Raw genomic sequence first — 23137 nt, 5'->3', positions numbered from 1 at the left:
GGTAGAATGTAAACACAACAACATCATTCCCAACTACACCTTGTTTGATTCAGGTGTTACAAGGAGGCCATCCCATTCCAAGCTGTGAAGCATTTCAGACATAGTAATAAAACAGGTTTTCATGATAAGAAAAGATGTTGCACAGAAAGCATCTTTTCCATAAAATAGGTTATATGCTTCCAGTTCCCCATCACCCACCTGTGCTCCATTCCCAAGGATCATGGTATGGAAGCAATCCTGCCCCCCAAATACCACTCTTAAATACCTCCAGCAGATTTACCATTCCATTCACAGTTATAAGGGGAACAGGGCCTGAAGAGATTAAATACTATAGCCTGGTTCAATGCATGCACAGAAAGTATAGGGTAGAAGGCATTACATAACAGACCCACAATGGATCACAGCAAGAACACTTTTCACATGCAGCAAAACCCTATAATAAATGTCTTGGGTGATGTTTTGCAAAGGTAATTAGCAAGGATCAAAAAGGATGCTCTAAATGTAGTCTTCCTCACCTTGTCTCATGAAGTCTGTGTTTTCTTTCATGCTGTTTTCCTTACAAAACTCCCCAAAACAATCTCCAATATACTCCCATTATAATATGGGGCCGGAAGTTCCCCTGATCCATTTCATCCCTAACCCATCACATGACCTATTCTTCACATCACAAAAGAGTATTTACAAATAATCAGCTATCTTGCAAAGGAGACTAGTAATAAGTAGTCTTTTTGCAATTTACTGAGTTTAAAAACCTAACTTTTTACCAGGTATGACTTTGCTGTTTTCACCAAACTACAAAGTAGTTTCTGCTAACAAAGCTGAAAGCAAAGGGAAAGGAAGTTCAGAATTTTAATTCTTCTTGTTGCTCTCAACTTTCAAGATCAGAAGCTTTCCCTTGAGATGAACAATGTGGATTTCACAAAAGATCTTGCGAAGTCTGCTCATGTGACACAAAATAATAAAAGCAATCCCAAAAAATTGGTTGTTATTTATTTATTTATTTATTAAATTTCTATACCGCCCCATAGCCGAAGCTCTCTGGGCGGTTCACAACAAACAAGACATCAAAATACAATTAAAACCAAATATTAAACAATTTAAACACACTAAAATGCCAATATACTAGCATACTGAGTACTAAAATGTAATAGGATGTTAAATGTTAACAATATTAAAATGCTTAAAATGCCTGGGAGAAGAGGAATGTTTTAACCTGGCGCCGAAAAGATAATAATGTTGGCGCCAGGCGTACCTCAACAGGGAGATCGTTCCATAATTCGGGGGCCACCACTGAGAAAGCCCTTTTTCTTGTTACCGTCCTCCGAGCTTCCCTCTGTGTAGGTACCCGGAGGAGGGCCTTCGATATTGAACGAAGTGTACGGGTAGGTTCGTATCGGGAGAGGCATTCCATCAGGTATTGCGGTCCTAGGCTATGTAAGGCTTTATAGGTTAGAACCAGCACCTTGAATCGAGCCCGGAAACATACAGGCAGCCAGTGCAAGCGGGCCAGAATCGGTGTTATATGTTCGGACTGCCTGGTCCCTGTTAACAATCTGGCCGCTGCATTTTGCACGAGCTGCAGTTTCCGAACCGTCTTCAAAGGCAGCCCCACGTAGAGCGCATTACAGTAATCTAATTTAGAGGTTACCAGAGCATGAACAACTGAAGCGAGATTGTCTCTGTCCATTAATAGGAGAGAGAGAGAGAGAGAGAGAGAGAGAGAGAGAGAGAGAGAAAGAGAGAGAGAGAGAGAGGGAGAGGTGAAGCAGTAAAAAGGAAAAACTAATATTAATGTTGTTTCCTCAACCTGACATCGGCTTCCTTATGTGCATTTTGACAAAACAATACATGAAAATGTAATGTCAGGATGATAGCACATGTCAATCATAAAAGCACAGGTAATACAAAAGCCCAAAGGCAGCTCTGGAAATTATATTAAGTTCCTTCTAAAAGAGATTTGTACCATAGATAGATCCAATATTGTTTTTTCATGCATCTTTAATAATAATAATAATAATAAATTTAATTTTTGTGTCGCCTATCTGGCCGAAGCCACTCTAGGCGACGTACACATTTAGACACAGGTGAGACTCCTGAGTGCAAACCATTGCCTTTCAAAAGTAACACAAGAAGCACCCTAACAGAACAGGTAGTCCCATGACAGAATACAAATGGCCATGCACCCAGTTCTGGGAGTATTAGAATGTTGATGATCCAACACAAAATGAAAGAAATAGCCATTCATGTCAAAGCATGCAGTACAGGATCAACAGTACAGACAGCTGCTTGCATGAGTTTTGACACTGGAGGCAGTGTGCCATAAGGGTGGTTCCACCTGAACAACATAATATCCTTGTACTCTGTTTATTTGGGATATTGATCACATCCTTATTCCAAGATTAACATCAATTAGGATCCCAACTTCACCCACAGCTACACATTGAAAAGGCTAGCTGAGAGGGAAGGAAACCTATCCTTCAACTATCTAGAACATGAGTGGCTATTCTGTAGTGACTAAGAGAATAGTTATGTCTTCTTTTGCCCATTACTTTATCTAATTAACTTTTAATTGAGTTGGCTATTCCCATAACAATTTTGCTAATTTTGGATTAACATTCAGGGATAACCACATGTCACATACAAATATACATAACAGAGCTCAAAAACCTTTAAAAAAATACAGAATAGCCACTTTGGGAGGGAGCAATTTGGAGCACAGAAGTGGTGGGTATGAAAAGGGTTAAGCACCCCATCTCCACTGCTGTTTCTTAGCTCTCAGTTCTCCCAAATCTGATTTTCTTCTCTTTTTTAAGTTACTCCATATCAAATGTTTGAATACAACATATAATTAGCAATATGCAATAAGTCATACAATTGCTTTTTCACATACTATTCTCCTTTTTTTCTTCTGGAAACATGGAAAAATCAAGTTCAAATCTTTACTAAGTTATTGAGGTCAGCTGGGTGGCCTTGGGCAAGTCACTCACTCTCTACAACCTACTTCATTAGGGTTATTATGAGGATATTCTAAGCCACCTTGAGCCCTTGGATGGAGGGGGGAGTGCTGACTAAGACCTTATCTCTACAAGTCTATAGCAGCAAGCTACTGTCAAAACAGATCTGGCAATAGAAAAAAAAAGCTCACCCCTTTCGTAGTCATCCTCTGCTACTGCTTTCTCTTGAAGTCTTTGAAGCTTTCTTATTAAGGATTTTATCTGCATTAATTAAGAGACAATTAACAATATTCCTATGCATTTACATGTTCTTTTGAATCTTTATAGTATTATCAATTAAAGTGTGTCAATTTTACCACACTTTATTAGCAACTTTCTGAGGATAGTTATGTCAGAACAGAGGAGGCATTGAGATATAATACATTAGAAAAACATTTTCACAACCTGTCAAATAAAACAGGTTTCATGTTTTATATATGCTACAATGTTCATTCACTTGCAAATCTGAAAACACATATGTAGCACAAACTGCTAGTGCCATCTCATGCCTTCAACCAAGAAATGTGAAGTCAAATAGTAATAATTCTCCATAATTTTTAAATAAGACTGAAACCATTCAGAGTAAACAGTGAGCTAAGAACCAAGGACTCAATGGGAAAGACCTTTGGGAAAGTAGGATGGAAGTGACATGGAGGAACCAACTGGGAGCAGAATGAGGAAAAGCCTAACATGGGACCTAAAGGCAAAAGAGGCTATGTATTGCCAAAGGGGGGAGGAGAAATGCACTGCCAAAAAAACAGGACACAGTATTGAATAATATTTGCATATACTATACAACAGGGGAACACACTGACTGACCGAGATGAAATAAAAGAAAGATGGAAGCAATACACTGAAGAACTCTATAGAAGAGATGCCAGGATGACAGACTCATTCATGGAGGAACCGTATGATGAAGAACCAGAAATTCTAGAATGTGAGGTAAAAGCTGCTCTTCAAATACTTGGAAGAAACAAATCACCAGGAACAGATGGCATACCAATAGACTTGCTACAAGCTACTGAGACTGAATCTGTCCAAATTTTGACAAAAATCTGTCAACAAATAAGGAAAACTAAAGAATGGCCCACAGACTGGAAGCGTTCAATATATATACCAATTCCAAAAAAGGGGATCCCAAGAAATGCAGTAATTATCAAACTACTGCCGTAATATCCCATACAAGTAAAGTAATGCTCAAGATTCTACAACAAAGGCTCTTACCATATATGGAGCGAGAAATGCCAGACATCCAAGCTGGATTTAGAAAGGGAAGATGCACCAGAGATCATATCGTAAACATACGTGGGATAATAGAACGGAGCAAGGAATTTCAGAAGAAAATCACCCTGTGCTTTATAGATTACGGCAAAGCTTTTGACTGTGTAGATCATGAAAAACTATGGAATGCTTCAAAAGAAATGGGAGTGCCACAGCATCTGATAGTCCTTATGTGCAACCTATACTCTGGACAAGAGGCTACTGTAAGGATAGAATATGGAGAAACTGATTGGTTTCCCATCGGAAAGGGTGTGAGACAGGGATGCATTTTATCACCCTATTTATTTAATCTATACGCAGAACATATCATACGGAAAGCAGGATTGGACCAAGATGAAGGAGGTGTGAAAATTGGACAGAGAAATAACAATAATTTAAGACGATACCATACTACTGGCAAAAACCAGTAACGATATAAAATGATGAAAGTTAAAAGAGGAAAGCACAAAAGCAGGACTACTGCTGAACATCAAAAAGACTAAAGTAATGACAACAGAAGATTTATGTAACTTTAAAGTTGACAATGAGGACATTGAACTTGTCAAGGATTATCAATACCTTGGCACAGTCATTAACCAAAATGGAGACAATACTTAAGAAATCAGAAGAAGGCTAGAACTGGGGAGGGCAGCTGTGAGAGAACTAGAAAAGGTCCTCAAATGCAAAGATGTATCACTGACCACTAAAGTCAGGATCATTCAGATCATGGTATTCCCGATCTCTATGTATGGATGTGAAAGTTGGACAGTGAAAAAAGCGGGTAAGAGAAAAATCAGCTCATTTGAAATGTGGTGTTGGAGGAGAGCTTTGCGGATACCATCGACTGCAAAAAAGACAAATTGGGTGTCAGAACAAATTAAACCAGAACTATCATTAGAAGCTAAAATGATAAAACTGAGGTTATCATACTTTGGACACATCATGAGAAGACATGATTCACTAGAAAAGACAATAATGCTGGGAAAAACAGAAGGGAGTAGAAAAAGAGGAAGGCCAAACAAGAGATGGATTGATTCCATAAAGGAAGCCACAGACGTGAACTTACAAGATCTGAACAGGGTGGTTTATAACAGATGTTATTGGAGGTCACTGATTCATAGAGTCACCATAAGTCGTAGTCGACTTGAAGGCACATAACAACAACATACTATATAATATAGTGCGGAAGACTATGACCAGGTGATCTGCTTGCCTGCTCAGTCTGCTGCCAAAGTGCTAGCTGTTGATAGACATCTTCCCACTTTCCCTTCCTAGGTTTCTTTATCTTTAAACTGGAGTTGGATAGAGCAACTGTCAAATAGAAGACTATTCTTTGATAGCTTTTATTTATTTTATTATTTATTAATTAAATTTTTATCCTGCCCTTCCTCTCAGAAGGAGCCCAGGGCAGCAAACAAAAACACTAAAAGCACTTCAAAACATCTTAAAAACAAAAGACTTTAAAAAATACTACAACAAAACATCTTAAAAACATCTTTAAAAAACAACTTTAAAAACATCTTAAAAAGCAATTCCAGCACAGATACAGACTGGGATGTCTACTTAAAAGGCTTGTTGAAAGAGGAAGGTCTTTCAAACAGAGGACTGTAAAGTAAGACACTTGGTCATCCTAAGGTTGCGTGCTTTTGGCAGAAAAGGAGTAAACAAGCTAGGAATTTAGGGAAGAGAAAAGAATATGCACTTGGGAACTAAGGGTCCAAGAAGGCAAAGCATGCATAAATAGTCATGATGGGGCTGAATTTTGCATAGAACTAGCCAGAAACAGTTCCATAACCATATTTTCTAATCCACACTAGAAATGCCACAAATAAGTGCAACAGCTGCTTCCTATCTTGTATTACAACCCATGGATTTGGTTTTAAAATTCCATAGCACAAAACAGGCAAGAAGAAAACTCCAACCTTTAATATACTTTGGTTGCCCAGTAAGCAGTCCTGTAGCATTGGTTCATATTTCTTCATCAGGGAATCCCAGTAGTGATCACTAGCAGTGTTGGTGCTCTCATAGCCTGAGGTCACAGAAGAACCAGCAGACGCTGCTTCCAAAGAATCAGTAGAACAGGAAAATGCAGCAGTTGAATGTGAAAGTGAGAGTGACTCACAATCCTGCAGTTTATCATCCTCTGCAGTCTCCTTTGGGCATTTACAGTCTTTGCCACACACAGAGATGAATGAAGCCCACAGTTCTTTCCCTGAAGTTCTTTGTCCCTTCCCAGGTACATGCAAATTAACATTTTCTGCTTTACCTGTTTCACATATTTGCCAAACTTCTTTAAGCTCACTACTGTCTGCAGGGCCTCCAATGTTGTTTGTTTCAGAAGCTGAATTTAGTGAGAGCTGTATGAAGCTAAAACTTGAATTAAAGTGATCCTGAAGATTGGAAGAGCTACAAATCATTTCCTTTCTTTCAAATTCATGGTTGTTGTTCACTTTCTTCTGTCCCAAAGTATGCATTCCTTCCACCTCCTGTGATCCACCAGCATAAGCAGTATCCTTCACATGGTCCAGCAAATTGGTCTGCTGTGAATATGAGCTATATGCAGGCAAGAGATCTCCCTTATGGATGGCAATCACAGGACAAACAGGTAAAATTAGATTTTCTGGTTGCTGCACTCTGAAATCAGCCAGGGGTCTGAGACTGTTCACTGTATTTCCAGCAGTAGGTGATCCAGTTGCCACATCTGGGGAAAGTGGGGGACTGTTTACACATGTATTACAACTGAACAATCCCTGCTCATTTTTCCATTGCCTCTTCAGAGAGCAATTCCTATATTCTCTGTAGTGTTCTCTACCATTATGCTCAAGCCCCTTTGGACTGAATGGTTCAGTCAGAAAGTGGCTGAAATCCTACCCGTTGCAGCACTTCTGTTCTCAAGTATCCTGGCCTCTTTGCCACCCTTTTTTTGTAAGAAGAGCCTGCAGGCAGTGAGCAACCTAAAATAAATAAAAAGACAAAATGGTCACAACCATATTTTGCCTTATAAGAAAACAGCACTGAAACAAATTATTTATCTGGAAAAACACACAGGCTTAATTTTGAGCAATATATTACTGTTAAGTACTAAGCGGCTGGCAACCACAAGTTTATATTCTTCCATATATTCTTCCATTCCATTCAAGAAGGCTGTTGCTGACATTTCTGCCCATGTTTCTCAATAACCCTAACCCTTACTTTTCCCCATTCAGTTATTGAACCACATTTGCTGATGTATTTAAATGTATGCACTGGAAGTTGCTTATTATCTAGCACTATAGCTGGATTTTAGAGAGAAGAGTATAACTAGCAGGCAACGAACCAGCCAGACTGGTTTAAAGCAAGCTAGGTACCACTCTTATTCTGATGGCGTCTCTCAACCCAGAATCTCAAGGCAACAAAAGCCATTATGTAAAATATATATCTGAAATGTTTTACATTAAAAGATACACTTAAGAGATTGGTATCAATCACAATCATTGGGTTGATATTTTTGGATTACACATCTCAGGATTATCCACATTATGCGTTTCCTTATTTATCAAGTGTGATATTGCATCAGTGCAACAGGAGGCATAAAATTCTTATTAAAAGATTATTAGCTCCAGAATGATTTTCAAATACACTCACATAGCCTACTATCAAAATATAGTATATCAGCTGCAGCACACATGCTCCCCGCGCTCCAGCTGATAGCAATCAGCTGTAGCACGCAAGCTCCCCGTGCTCCAGCTGATCGTGCACTAGGGGTGATCAGCTGTAGCGCGGAGAGCTCACGCACTACAGCTGATCGCTGTCAGCTGGAGCGCAGCACTGGAGCTCCCCACACTCCAAGTGATCACCCCGCTGGCGCCGCCTTATTAGCAGAATGCTGAAAAGCCCCACTTTCCGGCGGTTTTTGCTTTTCGGCGGGGGCCTGGAACGTAACCAGACGTATGAATGGGGCACTATATACTTGGGAGATATATAGTACTATCCTAAGCTCACTACTGGTATTTACAAGTTAAATACATGATGTGTAAAACCCACAGCCCAGCTGTTGTTAAATCACGAGATTTAAAGGCACATGTATTTTCCTGCCTAGGAGGATTTTACAGTAGATGTTAGGAAGGAATAGAAACATACCTATCAAGATGGAATACAGGAGACTCAAGTAAGAATATCAGGTAGTGATTTGAGGTGAAATAAAACTGAGAAAATCCTTCACATTGTTGGAATACATGAGGTTCAACTCCAACTTGGTGGGTTGAGGCTGCATAGGGGTTAATAAGGGTAGCTAGAGAGCTAGACCTCTTGCTGGTTAAGGCTATACCTATCCCTTTGATCCTGTCGTCTCTTCCCTTCCTGCTAGACTGATAAGCAAAGGAATGTTGAATCCCAGTTCCTTCCCACCTCTCTCAGTTTTCTCTTTCTCTCAAGAGGAGAGCAGACATCTTCTCTTTGTCTCTCCTCTCAACCAGGATGAGGGCGAGTACTGGGACCAGTGCTCGCTGCTCCAGCATAGACCAGTTAAGCTAGATATAGGACTCTTTCCTGTCAAGCATGTACTTCCAGAATAAAGTAGTTGTTTCTTATTTTAAAGCTTAAAGTCTCTGTCTGACTAATTTGCAGGGAAGGTAGAATCTTAGCAAAGATTCAAACACACACACTAAGCTCGCTCAATACTCTCCGTTCCGCAGCTCATACACAACTTTGCTACGCACCTCAATAGAAAGCAAATTCTGACACACATAGTGAAAAGGTTTTATTACATTTAGATGGTATAAGAATTTCATGCCATTAGATAAGTAAGATCTTTTGTGTTCCTGTAGGAGTCACTGATCCAGGGATGCCTCCTATCATAGCAGTTCATGCAGAGTATCGCATTCTGGTCTCATATCAGATCCCACAGAGCAAGGTGAGTCAGGAGCTGCAGAATCACAGATAGGGCCAAGTAGGCAGAGACTGAGAACAGACCAATGCCTTTTAAGCCTCTACCCTCCAGGTTATCTCACCTAGACTCCACCCCTTGTAAAGAACTCCAGTTTCTTAAAGAGCCAACCATCGGGCCTGAAATGTGCATCATGACACCCAATCGGAGTGATTGGTACATAGGATCCTTGGTTTTCAACACCATTTAACAAGGATATTAAAGTTTTAATTTCCCCACACATTATAATGTTTTAAATTGTTTTAATTATTTTATTGTTTTAGTCTATTGTAAACTACAATGGGGTTAGGACCCAAGTATTACCTAGAAATGCACTTATAAATAAATAAAATTTTGCATAGCTCCTTTCTCCCCACCCAGTCCAGCTTATCAAGTTCAGTAGAATGCTTGTCAACATCTGCTGGTTATTATCCTAACCCTGCACATCTTATTATTTTCTTTGTACTCCAGTGTCAAAGTCATGGCCACAATGCAGGCTTCAGCCCTGGTGTGATGTTGTGGTGGTGAACTCTCTTCCACCACCCCTCTCAACATGTAGATAGCATGGTGGGACAGTGTCACTCATCTGACCTCCAGTTGGTCACATCGTTGCTGCTTACCAGGAAGTAGAAGGGGATCGGCAAGGAGGCTGTGAGGTCAGTATGGAGCAAACACACCAATGAAGCCAATCCAGTGCTCCTGTAAGTAAGTTTGCAGTATGCCTGCCTCACCTCTCTGCCTCCCGGTAAGCAGCAGCAATGCAACTGACCAAAGGTCAGGTGAGTAGCAACACCCCACCACACTGTCCACTTCTGCTCAGGTGAGTAATGAGAGGAATGGATTCTCTATCTGCCAAATATCATAAGAAAATTGATGCAGATGAAACAGATCCAGATCTTTTTGTAGGGCGAGTTCTGACAGTGTCACAGAAAAATGGAGTTGCTAATTTTTTTCATGCCTTTGAAAGCTGCATGACAGACGGAGAAGCAATAGGTGCAGCTATCACTGCTGCTTCTCTATGCTGGGTAACGTTATATCACTGTCCATCATGCATTCTACAAAAAGGTGGCAATCCCATAGAGCAGGGTTGGAAAACCTATGCTATACAGACCACAAGTGAGGTCTACTGCAGTAGCAGTGACCAGTGGGGTGTCATCTAATCCTCTATTGCAGGGTGGGGAACTTGTGCTGCTTCAGATATTGTTGGACTCCTAAATCCCATCAGCTCCAGCCAGCATGGCCAGTGATCAGGGATGATCTTTAAAATGCCTTAAAAATAAAACATCCTAAAAACATATTCCAAAAATCTTTAAAAACATCTTTAAAAGCAATTCCAAAATAGATACAGACTGAGAGAAGGTCTCTACTTAAAAAGCTTGTTGAAATATACATGTTGTGAATAAGTAGAGGCATATATCATAGCAATTCTAATGCCCCACATTAGATCCCTAAGAGCTATCCCAAGATGCTTTTACCTGCCAGAGTTCAAAGCTCATTCTCTGCATCTTTCTCAACTTGTCTCAAAACTGCAGTTTTTTTGTCTCATAGTCCCACAACCTACTTCCATCATTTTGTTCCTTTTTACAACAAAATATACCTAGATTACATCATCCTTAGCTGGGTTGGGGGAAAGTATGCCATCTGCCTCCTTCAGAATCCTCAAGGAAGAGCCCATTATTTCCTGGCTACTGAGAAAACACTTACTGGCCATTAGCCAAGTATTAGGATGGCAACTGTGAACATGTAACAGTGCAGGACAGTATTCTGCAGTCAAAGCTTTGTATACCAGAGGTGGAGCTGTTTTCTTTCCAGCTTGCCAGAGTGGTCCCTCATTTTCAAAATTTAGTAGCAAAGCTTAGGCAGCCTGCCATGACTGTGAAAAGGAGAAGCAACTGGACCACTTCCCTGTATATATTTTAGATTGTAAGCACCTTGGAGTAGGGGCCAGTCATATAAGTTCTGTGTTGAGCACCATTTATATAGATGGCTCTGTATAGCGGAGTGCTTCTGTTGCATTTACAGTCACAGAATTTCCTCTTTGTATCATCGTCCAACTGCCACTATATTTCATATTCAAGTCCTCTTTGTAGCTTTTGCTTGAGACATACAATACAGTCTGTTTTTTATTTACCAACATGCAACTTTTGTGATCTACATTGATGCTTCACACACTTTTTCACCTAGTATGCCTTTATAAATAACTGTATAGCCCTACTCCAACACATAAGGCATTTACAAACCAGTTTCCATCCAAGACCTTACCACCATTCTAGGGCCCATTACTTTCCCAAACCCTTGGAAAATGTAATAATGAATCTTCCCTATTCCGAATCAGACCATTGGTTCATTTATTCCAATGTTGTGTATACAAATGACAGTATCTCTCCAGGGTCCTAGACTGATGCCTTTTGCCAAACCTTTGCCCATGTGAGATCTTTCTAAGATGCCTTTCACTCTGGCCCCCAGCCAATGCCAAATACCTCAAACCCCAATCACATTCACACAAATAGCTCCAAACTGCCAGGCACTCATGTCCAACCAGCCTTGGTTTTCCCTCAAAATGCCAGATTCTCTATCACCCTAACTCACCCCTCTTCTCCCTGTAGCTTGCCTCACAATAAATTCTGAGACCCTCCACAACTACTCCCTCTAGCTGCTGCAATTGCCACCACAGAATTCAGTCTTATGTTTCCCTGCCAATTTGGACCAAACAGCTATAAGAAACAGGGAGCAGCTGCCAAACATGTGCTTTCCACCTCTCTCCTCGTGTAGCTGTGAGAGGATAGGCCAATCCATTCAAATATGTGTTTGTTTGCTTTAAAAATAAATACACTTATCAATTCCTCAGTTTTGCCAAGTCTTCAAATGTACGTTCAGAAGTCCTCAAGGATGGCACTGCCCAATGAAGCAAGGGCTACCTTTCAGATAGCACTGAACAATACTAAGTCAAGTCACAAAACAAACCAAATATTTCTTTGTTTGTGTTTGTTTTCCAAGCTCACAAGGCAGCCTCGCTCCAGGTCAATGTTACTAACACTGAAATACCATCAATATTTCAGTTCATTTTAAAGTTTTTAAGAAATAGAAGCAACATGTACAATACTTTCCCCGGTGATTGTGATATATAAGAAGCAATCATTTTATGAGAAGACCGAAAAATCCTTTGTTTCTGTTTTTTAGGTTCCCATGAACATGTCTTTATATGGCATACTACAGTAGAGAAGTGCATATTCAGAAGGCAGTGACACTGGACACTTTTGAAAACAGGAGGAACACCAGCTGGCAAGTGGCTTCCTGTTATTCATATCACTCTTAATGAGAGGAAATATCTTTCTCATCAGTTCCCTATTCCCAGAAGATACCATCTGCTGCAATTAGCTATGGCTTTTAAGTAAACCAGTTAAACTGTTTGGGTTAAATAAAAAATTACCTTGCTGCGCTCTAGATACCTAAAGGGATTCAAGGTGTAGGCCTTCAATAGGAAAGAACACTAGGAGTAGACTTGCATCATTTTAGATTCATGAACCCTGTAGAATTTTTTCTCCAGTCGATTTTTGCTTCCAGAGCTTCCACTGAATTCAGGTAGAAAGCTACGATTTTGAAACCTCTGGAAACAGAATTGTCAGAGATCCAGTGTCAGTTGATGCCATCAAAATCTGCTGGTTTGCGCATTATCACCAGCACAAGGCATGTGCTTGAATAGGAGGCCACCTTGTAATCCTTTGTATGTTGTCTGGAAGAAGGGCAGAATTAATTACATTAAATAATAAATCCAAATTACTTAATAAATATACATGCACACAGCTGTCTGCCAAGTGTGTATGTGTGCACCAATATGGAAAAGGATATACTGATGGTACGGCAAAATCCATGTACCCTGGCTACAACCAGCTCAGGCTTCATACTAACAGGGGCTACCCTTTATTCTAGAGCCCTTTAAGAGGGGTGGGCCAACCTCACTCTTGTGTATGTGTCTACTTTTATATGCCAGAATCCCTGTGGTCCACCAGGTTTCTTCACCGTTTACAAAGCAGGACTGTATATTCAGAAACTCTTAACATTGTGCATAGAATCTCTTAACTATTTTGTGTTAAACAGAAAAGGAGAGTTATCAGCTTTTAAACCAGGAACGAGAAACCTGTGGCCCTCCAGATGCTGTTGGACTCAATTCCCATTAGCTCCACCCACCATGGCCAATGGTCAGGAATGATGGGAGCTGTGGTCCAGCAACTTCTGAAGGATCACACATTCCTCATCCCGTCTGAATAAATAAAACAAAAATGTTTTCCCTACCATTCCTATCAGAGTGGCAAAGTCTGTTTACTAACATTTCTTTATCTAATTGCTCTTATGGAAACAGCAGCAAGGGAGTAAAGTAAAGGTATGGGGAAATTGAGCAGGATTTTCGACCCTTTCCTACTGAAGGTTCTCATTTTTAAAAAATGGTTCTGCAGCCACAGAAGTCTGATCCAACAAACCAGTGTTACAGACTTTAAAATGGCAAACCTATTCCTCCCTCCTAAACAGTCAAAAAATAAAGGGGAGGGAAGGAAAGCAGGCACTCATATACCATACAGAGTATGCAACTATGCCAGCAGGCAACTATTCTAAGTGCTTAGGCACCAACATTAGATGCTAATGAAGACATCAAGGAAATATTTTTATACCCAGCTGAACACCATCTTATCAGAGATACCTAAGGAGGATAAAATTATCCTCCTGGGCGATTTCAATGCAAGAGTTGGGCGTGATTTTGATTTATGGCCAGAAACCATTGGGAAAGAAGGAGTTGGCAATAGCAACTTGAATGGAATTCTACTTCTGACTAAATGTGCAGAGTATAATCTTGTTATCACAAACACACTCTTTTGCCAGAAAAATAAATTTAAAACATCATAGAAGCACCCTCAGTCAAAGCACTGGCATCTCCTGGATTATATAATTGTCCGTGCCAGAGATTGCCATGATGTACTCTTCACTATGGCAATGACTAGTGCCGATGACTGCTGGACAGATCACCAATTAATTGGATCCACTATGGCCATTAATACTGTTTCTCAACGTAGGCTCCAAGGAAGAAAGCCTTGAACATCCATGCCCTTCAAGATCCTATTAAGCAAGCCTGCTTTCAAACAACTCTCAAGAAACATCTACCAACAGAACTCCCTGAAAACTGGGAACACTGGAGTAAACTGAAGACTTTCATTATTGCAGGAATTGAACAAACTATTGGATACCAAACTAAGAAACATCAGGACTGGTTTGATGAGAATGACAGTGAGATTGAACATACCATTGACAAGAAAAAGAAAGCCTTCCAGATATGGCAAAAAGACATGAATTGTGCTGCTAAGAAAAAAATCTATGCCAGTGCAAAGGCTGAGGTCCAAAGAAGAAGTAGAGAACTTAAGAACATCTGGTGGATAAAGAAAGCTCAAGAAATCCAGCATTTTCCAGCTGCTCATGATTCACGGGGTTTTTTTAATGCCACAAAGGCCATCTACGGAACAACAAATTATGGTACAAATCCCTTACACTCTATAGATGGTACCAAACTTCTAAAGGACAAAGAGTCTATTGCACTGCGTTGGAAACAGCATTACCACAACCTCCTTAATCATAACTCTTATGTGGCTGGTGAGGTCTTCTCGCAAATCCCACAACAACAAATTAGAGATGAGCTTCCAGTATCCCCTAATTTGGATGAAGTCAGTAAAGCCATTAATCAAATGAAGAATAACAAAGCTAGTGGTCCTGATGGGATTCCTGCTGAAGTCTTTAAAGAAGGTGGGCCTGAACTTACACAACAACTTCATAAGCTCACTGAAAAAATCTGGATGAGATCCCAGAAGACTTTAGGGATGCCATAATTATCATTTTTTCAAGAAGGGTGATAGAACAGATTGTGGGAACTACCGAGGCATCTTTCTTCTAGCTACCGCAGGTAAAATCCTTGCAAGGATCCTCGCAAATCACCTCCTACCTATCTCAGAAGACATCCTCCCTGAATCCCAAAATGGTTTCCGCCCTTCCAGGGGGATAGTGGACATGATCTTCACTGCACGACAGCTTCAAGAAAAATGCAGGGAGCAAAACCGAATTGTATATATGGCATTTATTGATCTGACTAAGGCCTTTGATACTGTAAATCGAACTGCTCTCTGGACCATCCTTCTGAAAATTGGATGCCCTGATAAATTTGTGAATATTTTGCGACTCCTCCATGACAACATGACGGCGACAATTTTGGATAACAATGGCTCTCAAAGTGATCCATTCAAAGTGGGATCAGGCGTCAAACAGGGATGTGTCATTGCTCCGATCTTATTTGCCATTTTCATTGCTATGATTCTACACCTTGTTGAGGGGAAACTTCCCACTGGCGTGGAAATCACATATCGAACAGATGGAAAGCTTTTTAATCTCAGTAGGCTAAAAGCAAAAAGGTAATTACAACCTCCATCGTAGAACTTCAATATGCCGATTATAATGTAGTCTCCACACATTCAGAGAAAGATCTTCAAACTATCCTAAATGTCTTTGCAGAAGCATATAAAAAACTTGGCCTCTTGGTTAACATGAAGAAAACCAACGTGCTTCATCAGCAAGTGCGAACCAATCCCTCTGTAGCACCACCAATCCAGCTTAATGGTGCGACGCTGGAGAATGTCAATCACTTTTCTTATCTTGGGAGCCATCTCTCTGTAAAAGCTGACATCGACGCTGTTGAGCCTCAGCTAACCCAGAATGGACAGGGAAGGGGGAGGCATGAGTTTCAGGTGCCTCCGCTGCCAGAGGAAGCAGAGTTGGGAATTGTTGAGTCTGAGCAGGACCTTGTGGGAGGGGGTCAGCCTGCTCACCAGCCAATTCCCACGGGTCCCGCACTCTCCGAGGAACACAGCGTGCTGCCCCCAGCTGCTGCAGAAGACTTGTTGGGGGAGGCTCCAGAGACAGTGCCAGCTCCTCCCTTGCCAAGCAGTTCCCAGGAGGATACCAGTGTGGCACAGCCCCCTGATCTTGAGCCTGTTGCTCAGGAACAGGTGTCTTCCGATGAGCCGTTGGAAACACGCCCTCTGTCCCCGCGCTCCCGCCGCCGCGAGAAACGGTCAGGGCAAAGACAGGAATTACGCAGGAGTCAGAGATTATGTTCGAAAACGTTCCCTTCTTAAGCTTGCCGCTTACAGTGGGGAGTCGTTGAGTCAACTTCCTTCACACGCTGCAGAGCATGTCTAGAGTGTAGTTAGGAATTCTAGTGAGTTAGCACAGGGTTTTCTATGAAGCGCAATGCCTTTGATGTATCCATTACTCTAATAAAACGAGATTTACTTGCACCTACGCTTCAGCCTCGTCCTTCCGGCTCTGAATGGGACAGACACTGAAATTCAGTATCGTCTGAGCTCTGCGAGTGCCGCATTCTCCCGAATGAAGCATAGAGTGTTCAAGGATTGGGATATTTGCAGGGAGACCAAAATGCTTATTTACAAAGCCATTGTACTACCGACCTTACTGTACGCCTGTGAAACAGGGGCCATCTATAAACGCCACTCCCACCTTCTTGAAAGATTCCACCAATGCTGCCTCCAGAAAATTCTGAAAATTACTTAGGAAGATAGGCGGATTAATGTTAGCGTATTGGAAGAAGCAAAGACCACCAGTGCTGAAACAATGATCCTCCAACATCAACTTTGCTGGACCAGCCATGTTGCTCGAATGCCTGATCACCGTCTTCCAAAGCAGCTACTTTACTCCCAGCTTAAGGATGGAAAACTGAGTATCGGTGGACAGCAAAAGAGGTTTAAAGATGTTCTCAAAGCTAATCTAAAAAAATGTAACATGAGCATCGAGAACTGGGAAGCCTTGGCCCATGAGCGTCCCAATTGGAGGTCGGCCATTATAGGTGCTATGGACTTTGAAGAAGCACGAGTACAGGGCGAAAGGGACAAACGAGCTAAGCGGAAGGCACGTCAAACAAATCCTCATCGCGACCATCTTCCATCTGGAAACCTATGTCCTCACTGTGGGAGGCTGTGTGGATCTAGAATTGGCCTCCACAGTCACTTACGGACCCACTGTTAAAGACCGTACCCTGGAAGACAATCTTACTCGGCCACGAGTGATCGCCAATGATGATGAAAGAATGAATGACACAGTATGCTGAAGGGCTGCTAGATGCAATTATTTTAAGTAAAAATAACATTGCTGCTGCTACGGGGAGGGGGGAGAGAAACAGGACAAAATGTAGACCACACCTTCTGGAACAAAGTACTAGAGAAGGCATAAATCAGTACAGAACTAAAGACTTAATTAAGATTGTGGATGCCCAAGTCAGTAATTTGGATCTTCCTGTTTCTCATTAAAATATGCAGTAAATTAATTTCAGCTTTAATAATGCAAAAAGTTACCAGGATGTCGGGACCCAGGGGGGCCTGGATCCAGGGCTAGGGGAGCTCCAGGACCCCTTCCCAGCACAGAGTGACTTGGGGGGGTGCACACCCCCAGCTCCGCAGATGGGAGAGATGTCAGATGGGGAGGATGCTCCTGAAGATCGGGGGAGAGAAGACATGCCCAACCACTCTCCGATTCCCACGGTAGTGTCACCCGCTCACGCAGAGACCCCTCCTTTGCCGAAGGTCCCAGGAGAGCCATTGGAGAAGACCTCACATGCGCAGCAACCCCCCCCAGGAGTCCTTCAAACGCCTCCCCACCAGAAACGTTTCCTCCCCCTTCAATGGAGCCAGCACCTGAGGAGTCTAGACTGGACAGACGTGTGCACACCCTCTGTCACCCCGTGCACGACGCCAAGAAAAGAGGCTTGGCCAGAAGGAGGCACCGCACAGGAGTCAAAGGTTGCGAGCGAAAACTTTTCCTATATAAGCCCACGCCCCCCTGTTGTGGGTGCTGAGTCAACTTCCCTTACATGCTGCAGAGTAAGTCTGAGTAGTTAGGGATTACAGTGAGCTTGTTAGTGACCTCTATGAGATGCCTTGCCTTTGATGTTACTTTAATAAAACAAGAATTGATTCCAGTCTCGCCTCTGTTTCATGATTCATACTCTGGGCAGGACACAGGACTAGGACCGGGAACTCAGCTCTGTAAGCAGCTAGCTGACATGTATACTAAGACTGCAGTTTGGATCATCTCCCTAGACTCTACTGTTTCTAGATTCTGGACTGGCCCCTCCCATCCAGTCTAACCACTGGGCCCTCAGAGACAGGAAAAACTATACAAGACTTCCTGTTTAGGCTGGAGTTTTGCCTTGATAACAATCTTCCCGACTCATGGCTTTGCTCCTTGCTCTGCCCCCTGGCTCCCAGTCAGAGGCGTCACTAGGGTTGGTGTCATCTGGTGCGGTAACTCATGGTGTCACCCCCATGGACCTCCTCCTGTACCAGACCACACAGAAACCTTAGTAATGTTTTTCTTACTAATGTTACTCATAAATCGTAATTCCCGTATATCACTGAATGTAATGGCAATAGTAGTGCCATAAACAACTAGCAAAATTAAAATTACACCTTTAAATTACAATATCATACGCACAGCCCAAATTCTTGCTCTTATCACTAATGGGAGTTAATTATCTTGCATATGCCCATAGTAAATTTTCAGATACTTTCAGACCCTCAGCAATTTTCAAGTGGTCTATGTAGAAGAAAAGTTTGGGAACCCCTGGTATAAGACATCTGCTTATGTCTCTATGCTGCTCTCACCCCTCATTGAGGTGCCTGGGATGCATGCGTGTGGACATACCTCCTTACAGTTATGGAAAGTGATTCTTAATAATAAGTCTCCAGACACAAAGTTACATAGGTATTTATCAGTTGTTTAGTAGAAAATTCAGAAGTGCAGAGTCCCTTCATGATAGTTGCAGCCACATACACCCTTTTTTACTCCTGGATTAAGAATGAGATCTTTGTTAATGCATTCTCTCACAACAACAAACATCTCTAGGAGCCAATCAGCATGTAAGTGGAGAGTGTTAGCAATTGAGAAGAGTCTTCTCAGTGGTTTAGTAGTAGTTTATTTGCGGTCAAGGACCCAAAAATTAAAAAAGAATAAAAGAAATTGACATATGATACAGAACAGAAACAAGATTCATGGTACAAGCATTAGGAGGAGGCACGTATTGATTGGGCAGCAGATACGAATTTTGATACTCGTATGGTGATATCTTTGTCAGAGCCTGTGAGGAGCAGAGCAATCATATCTTCGGGAGAAAAGCTTTTAAATTTCTGGTTCGACAAGATAGGATTAAGGAATTTAGTTCGGATTTGTGAATAGAGCGGGCAATCCAAAATGGAATGGGAAAGGGTTTCGATCTGTTCATGACCGCAAGGGCATACACGATGCTCATAAGGGGTTCATCGGAATCTCCCTTCCATTATCGCTGAGTTTAAGGCGTTGAATCTGGCTTTTGTAAAGGCTGAACGTAATTTGGGTAAAGTAAGAAAATATAAATAGGGGTCGAGTTTACCAGAAGCAAAGGATAAATTTACGGACAATGGGCAGCATGTTTTGGATGCATTAGAGATTGAGTTTTGGTAATCAATATCTATAAGCCGAGAACAGATTGGGAGGCCAGATAGTCTTTGGAGAGGCCAATTTTCAGCAGTTTGGCTTCTATATTTGTGAGCCAAGAAGAGGGATAGGTGTCGTTCCAGAATGGGGCTAGAAGGTCTTGGGGAAGGTTAAATGAAATTTTTGCCCAAAAATTGAAAGTCATGATCCATGCTCGGCAGTCCAAAGAGGTCAGCCCGCATTCGAGTCTTAATGCCGCTGAGGGAACACATCGGGGCACAGCTAAAAGGCTGCGAAGGAAACTGGAAAGTGTGGTTTCAACAGATGGACCTAGGGAGTGAATTCAAATGCGGGCACCGTATAAAAGTTGGGGAATAATCTTATATGTGAATAGTTTAATAAGGGCTGGGACAAAACGGCCGCCTTTGTGATGAAAAAAGCAGAGTAAATTCTTTGTGGAATACCTTGCTTTCGTTATTGCTGCTCGAATGTGGGTAGACCAACTCAGAGAGGCGTGGAAAATTATGCCTAGATATCTGTAGTAGGCAACTTGTGCGATTTGGTGTCCATTTATCGACCAAACAGGGAGGGATTTGCTATTGGAAAAGACTAGAATTTTAGTCTTTTCGAAATTAATGACTAGTTGGTTGTCATTGCAATAGGACATAACGCCTTTATCATACGGGTAAGACCGATCTTCGTAAAAGATAGGAGCACAGCGTCATCTGCATATAGTAGTAACGGGCAGGATGTAGAGGCAATTTTAGGAATATGAAAATCATTGGAGAGACACTGTACTGCCAGGTCATTTAGATATAAATTGAAAAGGAGAGGCGCTAAAATGCAGCCTTGTCTCACCCCTGTGAATGTATGGATGGGGTTTGACAGGCCACCGTCTTTACCACAGCAAACTCGGAGGGAAGTGTTCTGATGTAATTTGTATATCAGGAAAAGAAGTCTTTTATCGATAGTGGTATTTATTAATTTGTGCCAAAGTTTGTCCCGTGGTATGGAGTCAAATGCGGCCTTTAAATCTATAAAGGCAGCATGGAGACCAGGACTGTTATGTTTGTTATATTTTTCAGCAAGATGTTGCAAGATTATACAATGATTCAAAGTGGAGCAACCTTTCCGGAATCCTACTTGCTCTAAGCCCAGAATGTTTAGGTCATCAAGCCATGACTGAAGTTTTGTTTTCAGATGTGAGGCGTATAGCTTTCCAATAATTGAAAGCAGACTAATCGAGCGGTGATTGGAGGGGTCTTGCCTGTCTCCTTTTTTGTAGATGGGTATAATGGTAGCATCTTGCCACGATATTGGAAAATGACCCGATTTATTAAAGTTGGTAAAAAGTTTTGCTAGTAGGGGGGCCCACCAATCCTGGTTATCTTGCAGAAGTTCAGCAGGGATGTTATCTGGGCCTGGTGCTTTACCCTTCTTAAGGTCCGCAATCAAATCCCTTATTTCAGCTTGATTGACAGGCGGCCAATCCGGAAGAAGGGAAAGTTCAAAGGACAAGGAATTTATTGGATTGGTTGGGTGAGTCTTCTCAGTGGCTGACTCACCTCCTTTCACTCTGATTGGCTCCAATCAGCAGGAAAGGCAAGGAAGCCTATTAGAACACTCTTCTCAGTGACTAACACACTCCCTTTTCATGCTGACTGTAGGATGCTTGGAGACATAGGGAACCTGCTCCCAAAACAACAGAGGGACTAAGATCCCCTGGGCGACTACCCTCCTGGTGCTTATGGACATGACCGTAAAATATTTTGTGACATGCAAGTTCGATATTATTTATTAAGTGTGTTTAGGATTACACTGATGGCATTCCCAAATATGTGCTTTCACACAGACTTTGGTTTTCCATAACACAATGTTTGTCCAAGCCTCCACACTTGGGGGGGGCACTACTTGCACACCCCTTCCATAAGCACATCAAAGATGGATACACACCTGAACCAAGACCCAGACAAAAGGGCACTCAAAACAAAAAGGTAATTACAGTGGCTGAGTAGATCTTGTACAGTGGTTATACTGACTGGGCAGCCACTGTCCTTCACATTTTACAAAATACTTTTTCCTATACAAAGATTAAATTTCTGTGTATGAAAAAGCAATATATGAAGTAGTCTCAATAGTGAGAAAAGTAAACAAGTGAATGGTGATCCAAATGTTTTTCATTCTCACATTATGAAGCTAGCAGCCAGATGATGTATCACCTTCCCTACGCATGCAGCGTAGACTGAAAAAACAGCACCCAAGCCACCATTCAATACGTGCACGTGTTCTTTCCAACACGAATCTACAGGTTTCAAACAGTAATGTGTGACAAAGTCCTCAAACACCTTATAACATGCCTCAAACATGGTCTCTTGTTCTACCAGCATGCCTTCACACCATCACTTTGCCAAAACATAAGGATAGGTAAATGGCTTTTAGGGAGGTTCATAATTATGATTTCCTATTTATTTAATCTAAAAATATTTAAAATACATAAAAACAGCCAGGGGAAGATATTGGAGAAATATAAAATAAATACAAATTAAAAAGGGGGGGGGAGGTGAAGAGACCTTAAATGTGCTACTCACCATCTCTCAGCCTATCCTCCCCTCAGGATGAAAACAATGGAGAACCATGACCACCCCCAGGAAGAAGGGCACACTTAAAATGTAGGGGGGGAAATCATCTACAACCATAGTGTGAAATCAAATACTTATTGAGACACAGTATGAAGAAATATTTATATAAACATGACTCTCAAATATGTTTATGAATTACACAATCTGTAAATATATTTATAGTGCAATCCGATGTTTGTTTACTCAGAAGCAAGTCCCAATGTATTCAATGGGGCTTACTCAAACTGGGAAGCGTTTGAGAACTACAGCCTCAAGTGATAAGGAACTTGTTCTTTCAACTTGTTCTTTTAAGTTGAGACCTTATCCCAGTCTGAGTCTGTGTTGAAATTGCTTTTTAATATATTTTAAAGCCTTTTCTTTTTTAAAAAAAGATTTTTTTAAAGCTTTTAAAAAATATTTTCAAAGATGTTTTAATATATTTTAAAGTCTGTTTTTATGATGTTTTAAAGTGCTTTTAGTGCTTTTGTTTGCCGCCCTGGGCTGCTACTGGGAGGAAGGGCGGGATATAAATCAACTAATAAATAAATAAACTTCATTCACCCAACCCAAAATTCAGAATCATGCCTCTTTAGGCTGTTTTCCAACTATTTATTCTTGCTTTATGGTTATTGGATTTTAAATGACTTTATTTCTTGTTCTGAGCTGCCTTGGTTTCCAACCCTACCTCACAGGGTTGTTGGAAAGACTACACACACACACTGCAGATGTATAAATACATACAGCCCATATAATAGTTTATTGTCAAACCAGTTGGTCATTGCAGAAAAATCAGTATTAGTTTTAAAAAAATCAGTATTCATTTCCTACAGAATAAAAACTGTAAT

At 41.3% G+C, this 23137-nt stretch overlaps 1 protein-coding gene across 1 annotated transcript in view; it reads right to left on the bottom strand.

Moving 5' to 3' along the window:
* DISC1 (DISC1 scaffold protein) overlaps positions 1–23137 on the bottom strand; it is a 289457-nt gene that overhangs the window by 253729 nt on the left and 12591 nt on the right. Inside the window, 3 exon segments of the mRNA XM_061624495.1 lie at positions 3146–3215; positions 6176–7100; positions 7102–7207. Coding sequence (XP_061480479.1) covers positions 3146–3215; positions 6176–7100; positions 7102–7207 — 1101 coding nt within the window.

This window comes from Rhineura floridana, chromosome 4 (genome assembly GCF_030035675.1).
Source record: "Rhineura floridana isolate rRhiFlo1 chromosome 4, rRhiFlo1.hap2, whole genome shotgun sequence".
Lineage (NCBI taxonomy): Eukaryota > Metazoa > Chordata > Lepidosauria > Squamata > Rhineuridae > Rhineura > Rhineura floridana.
The sequence above is the reverse complement of the archived record's forward strand: the minus strand, read 5'-3'. Positions and strand labels throughout refer to the sequence as shown.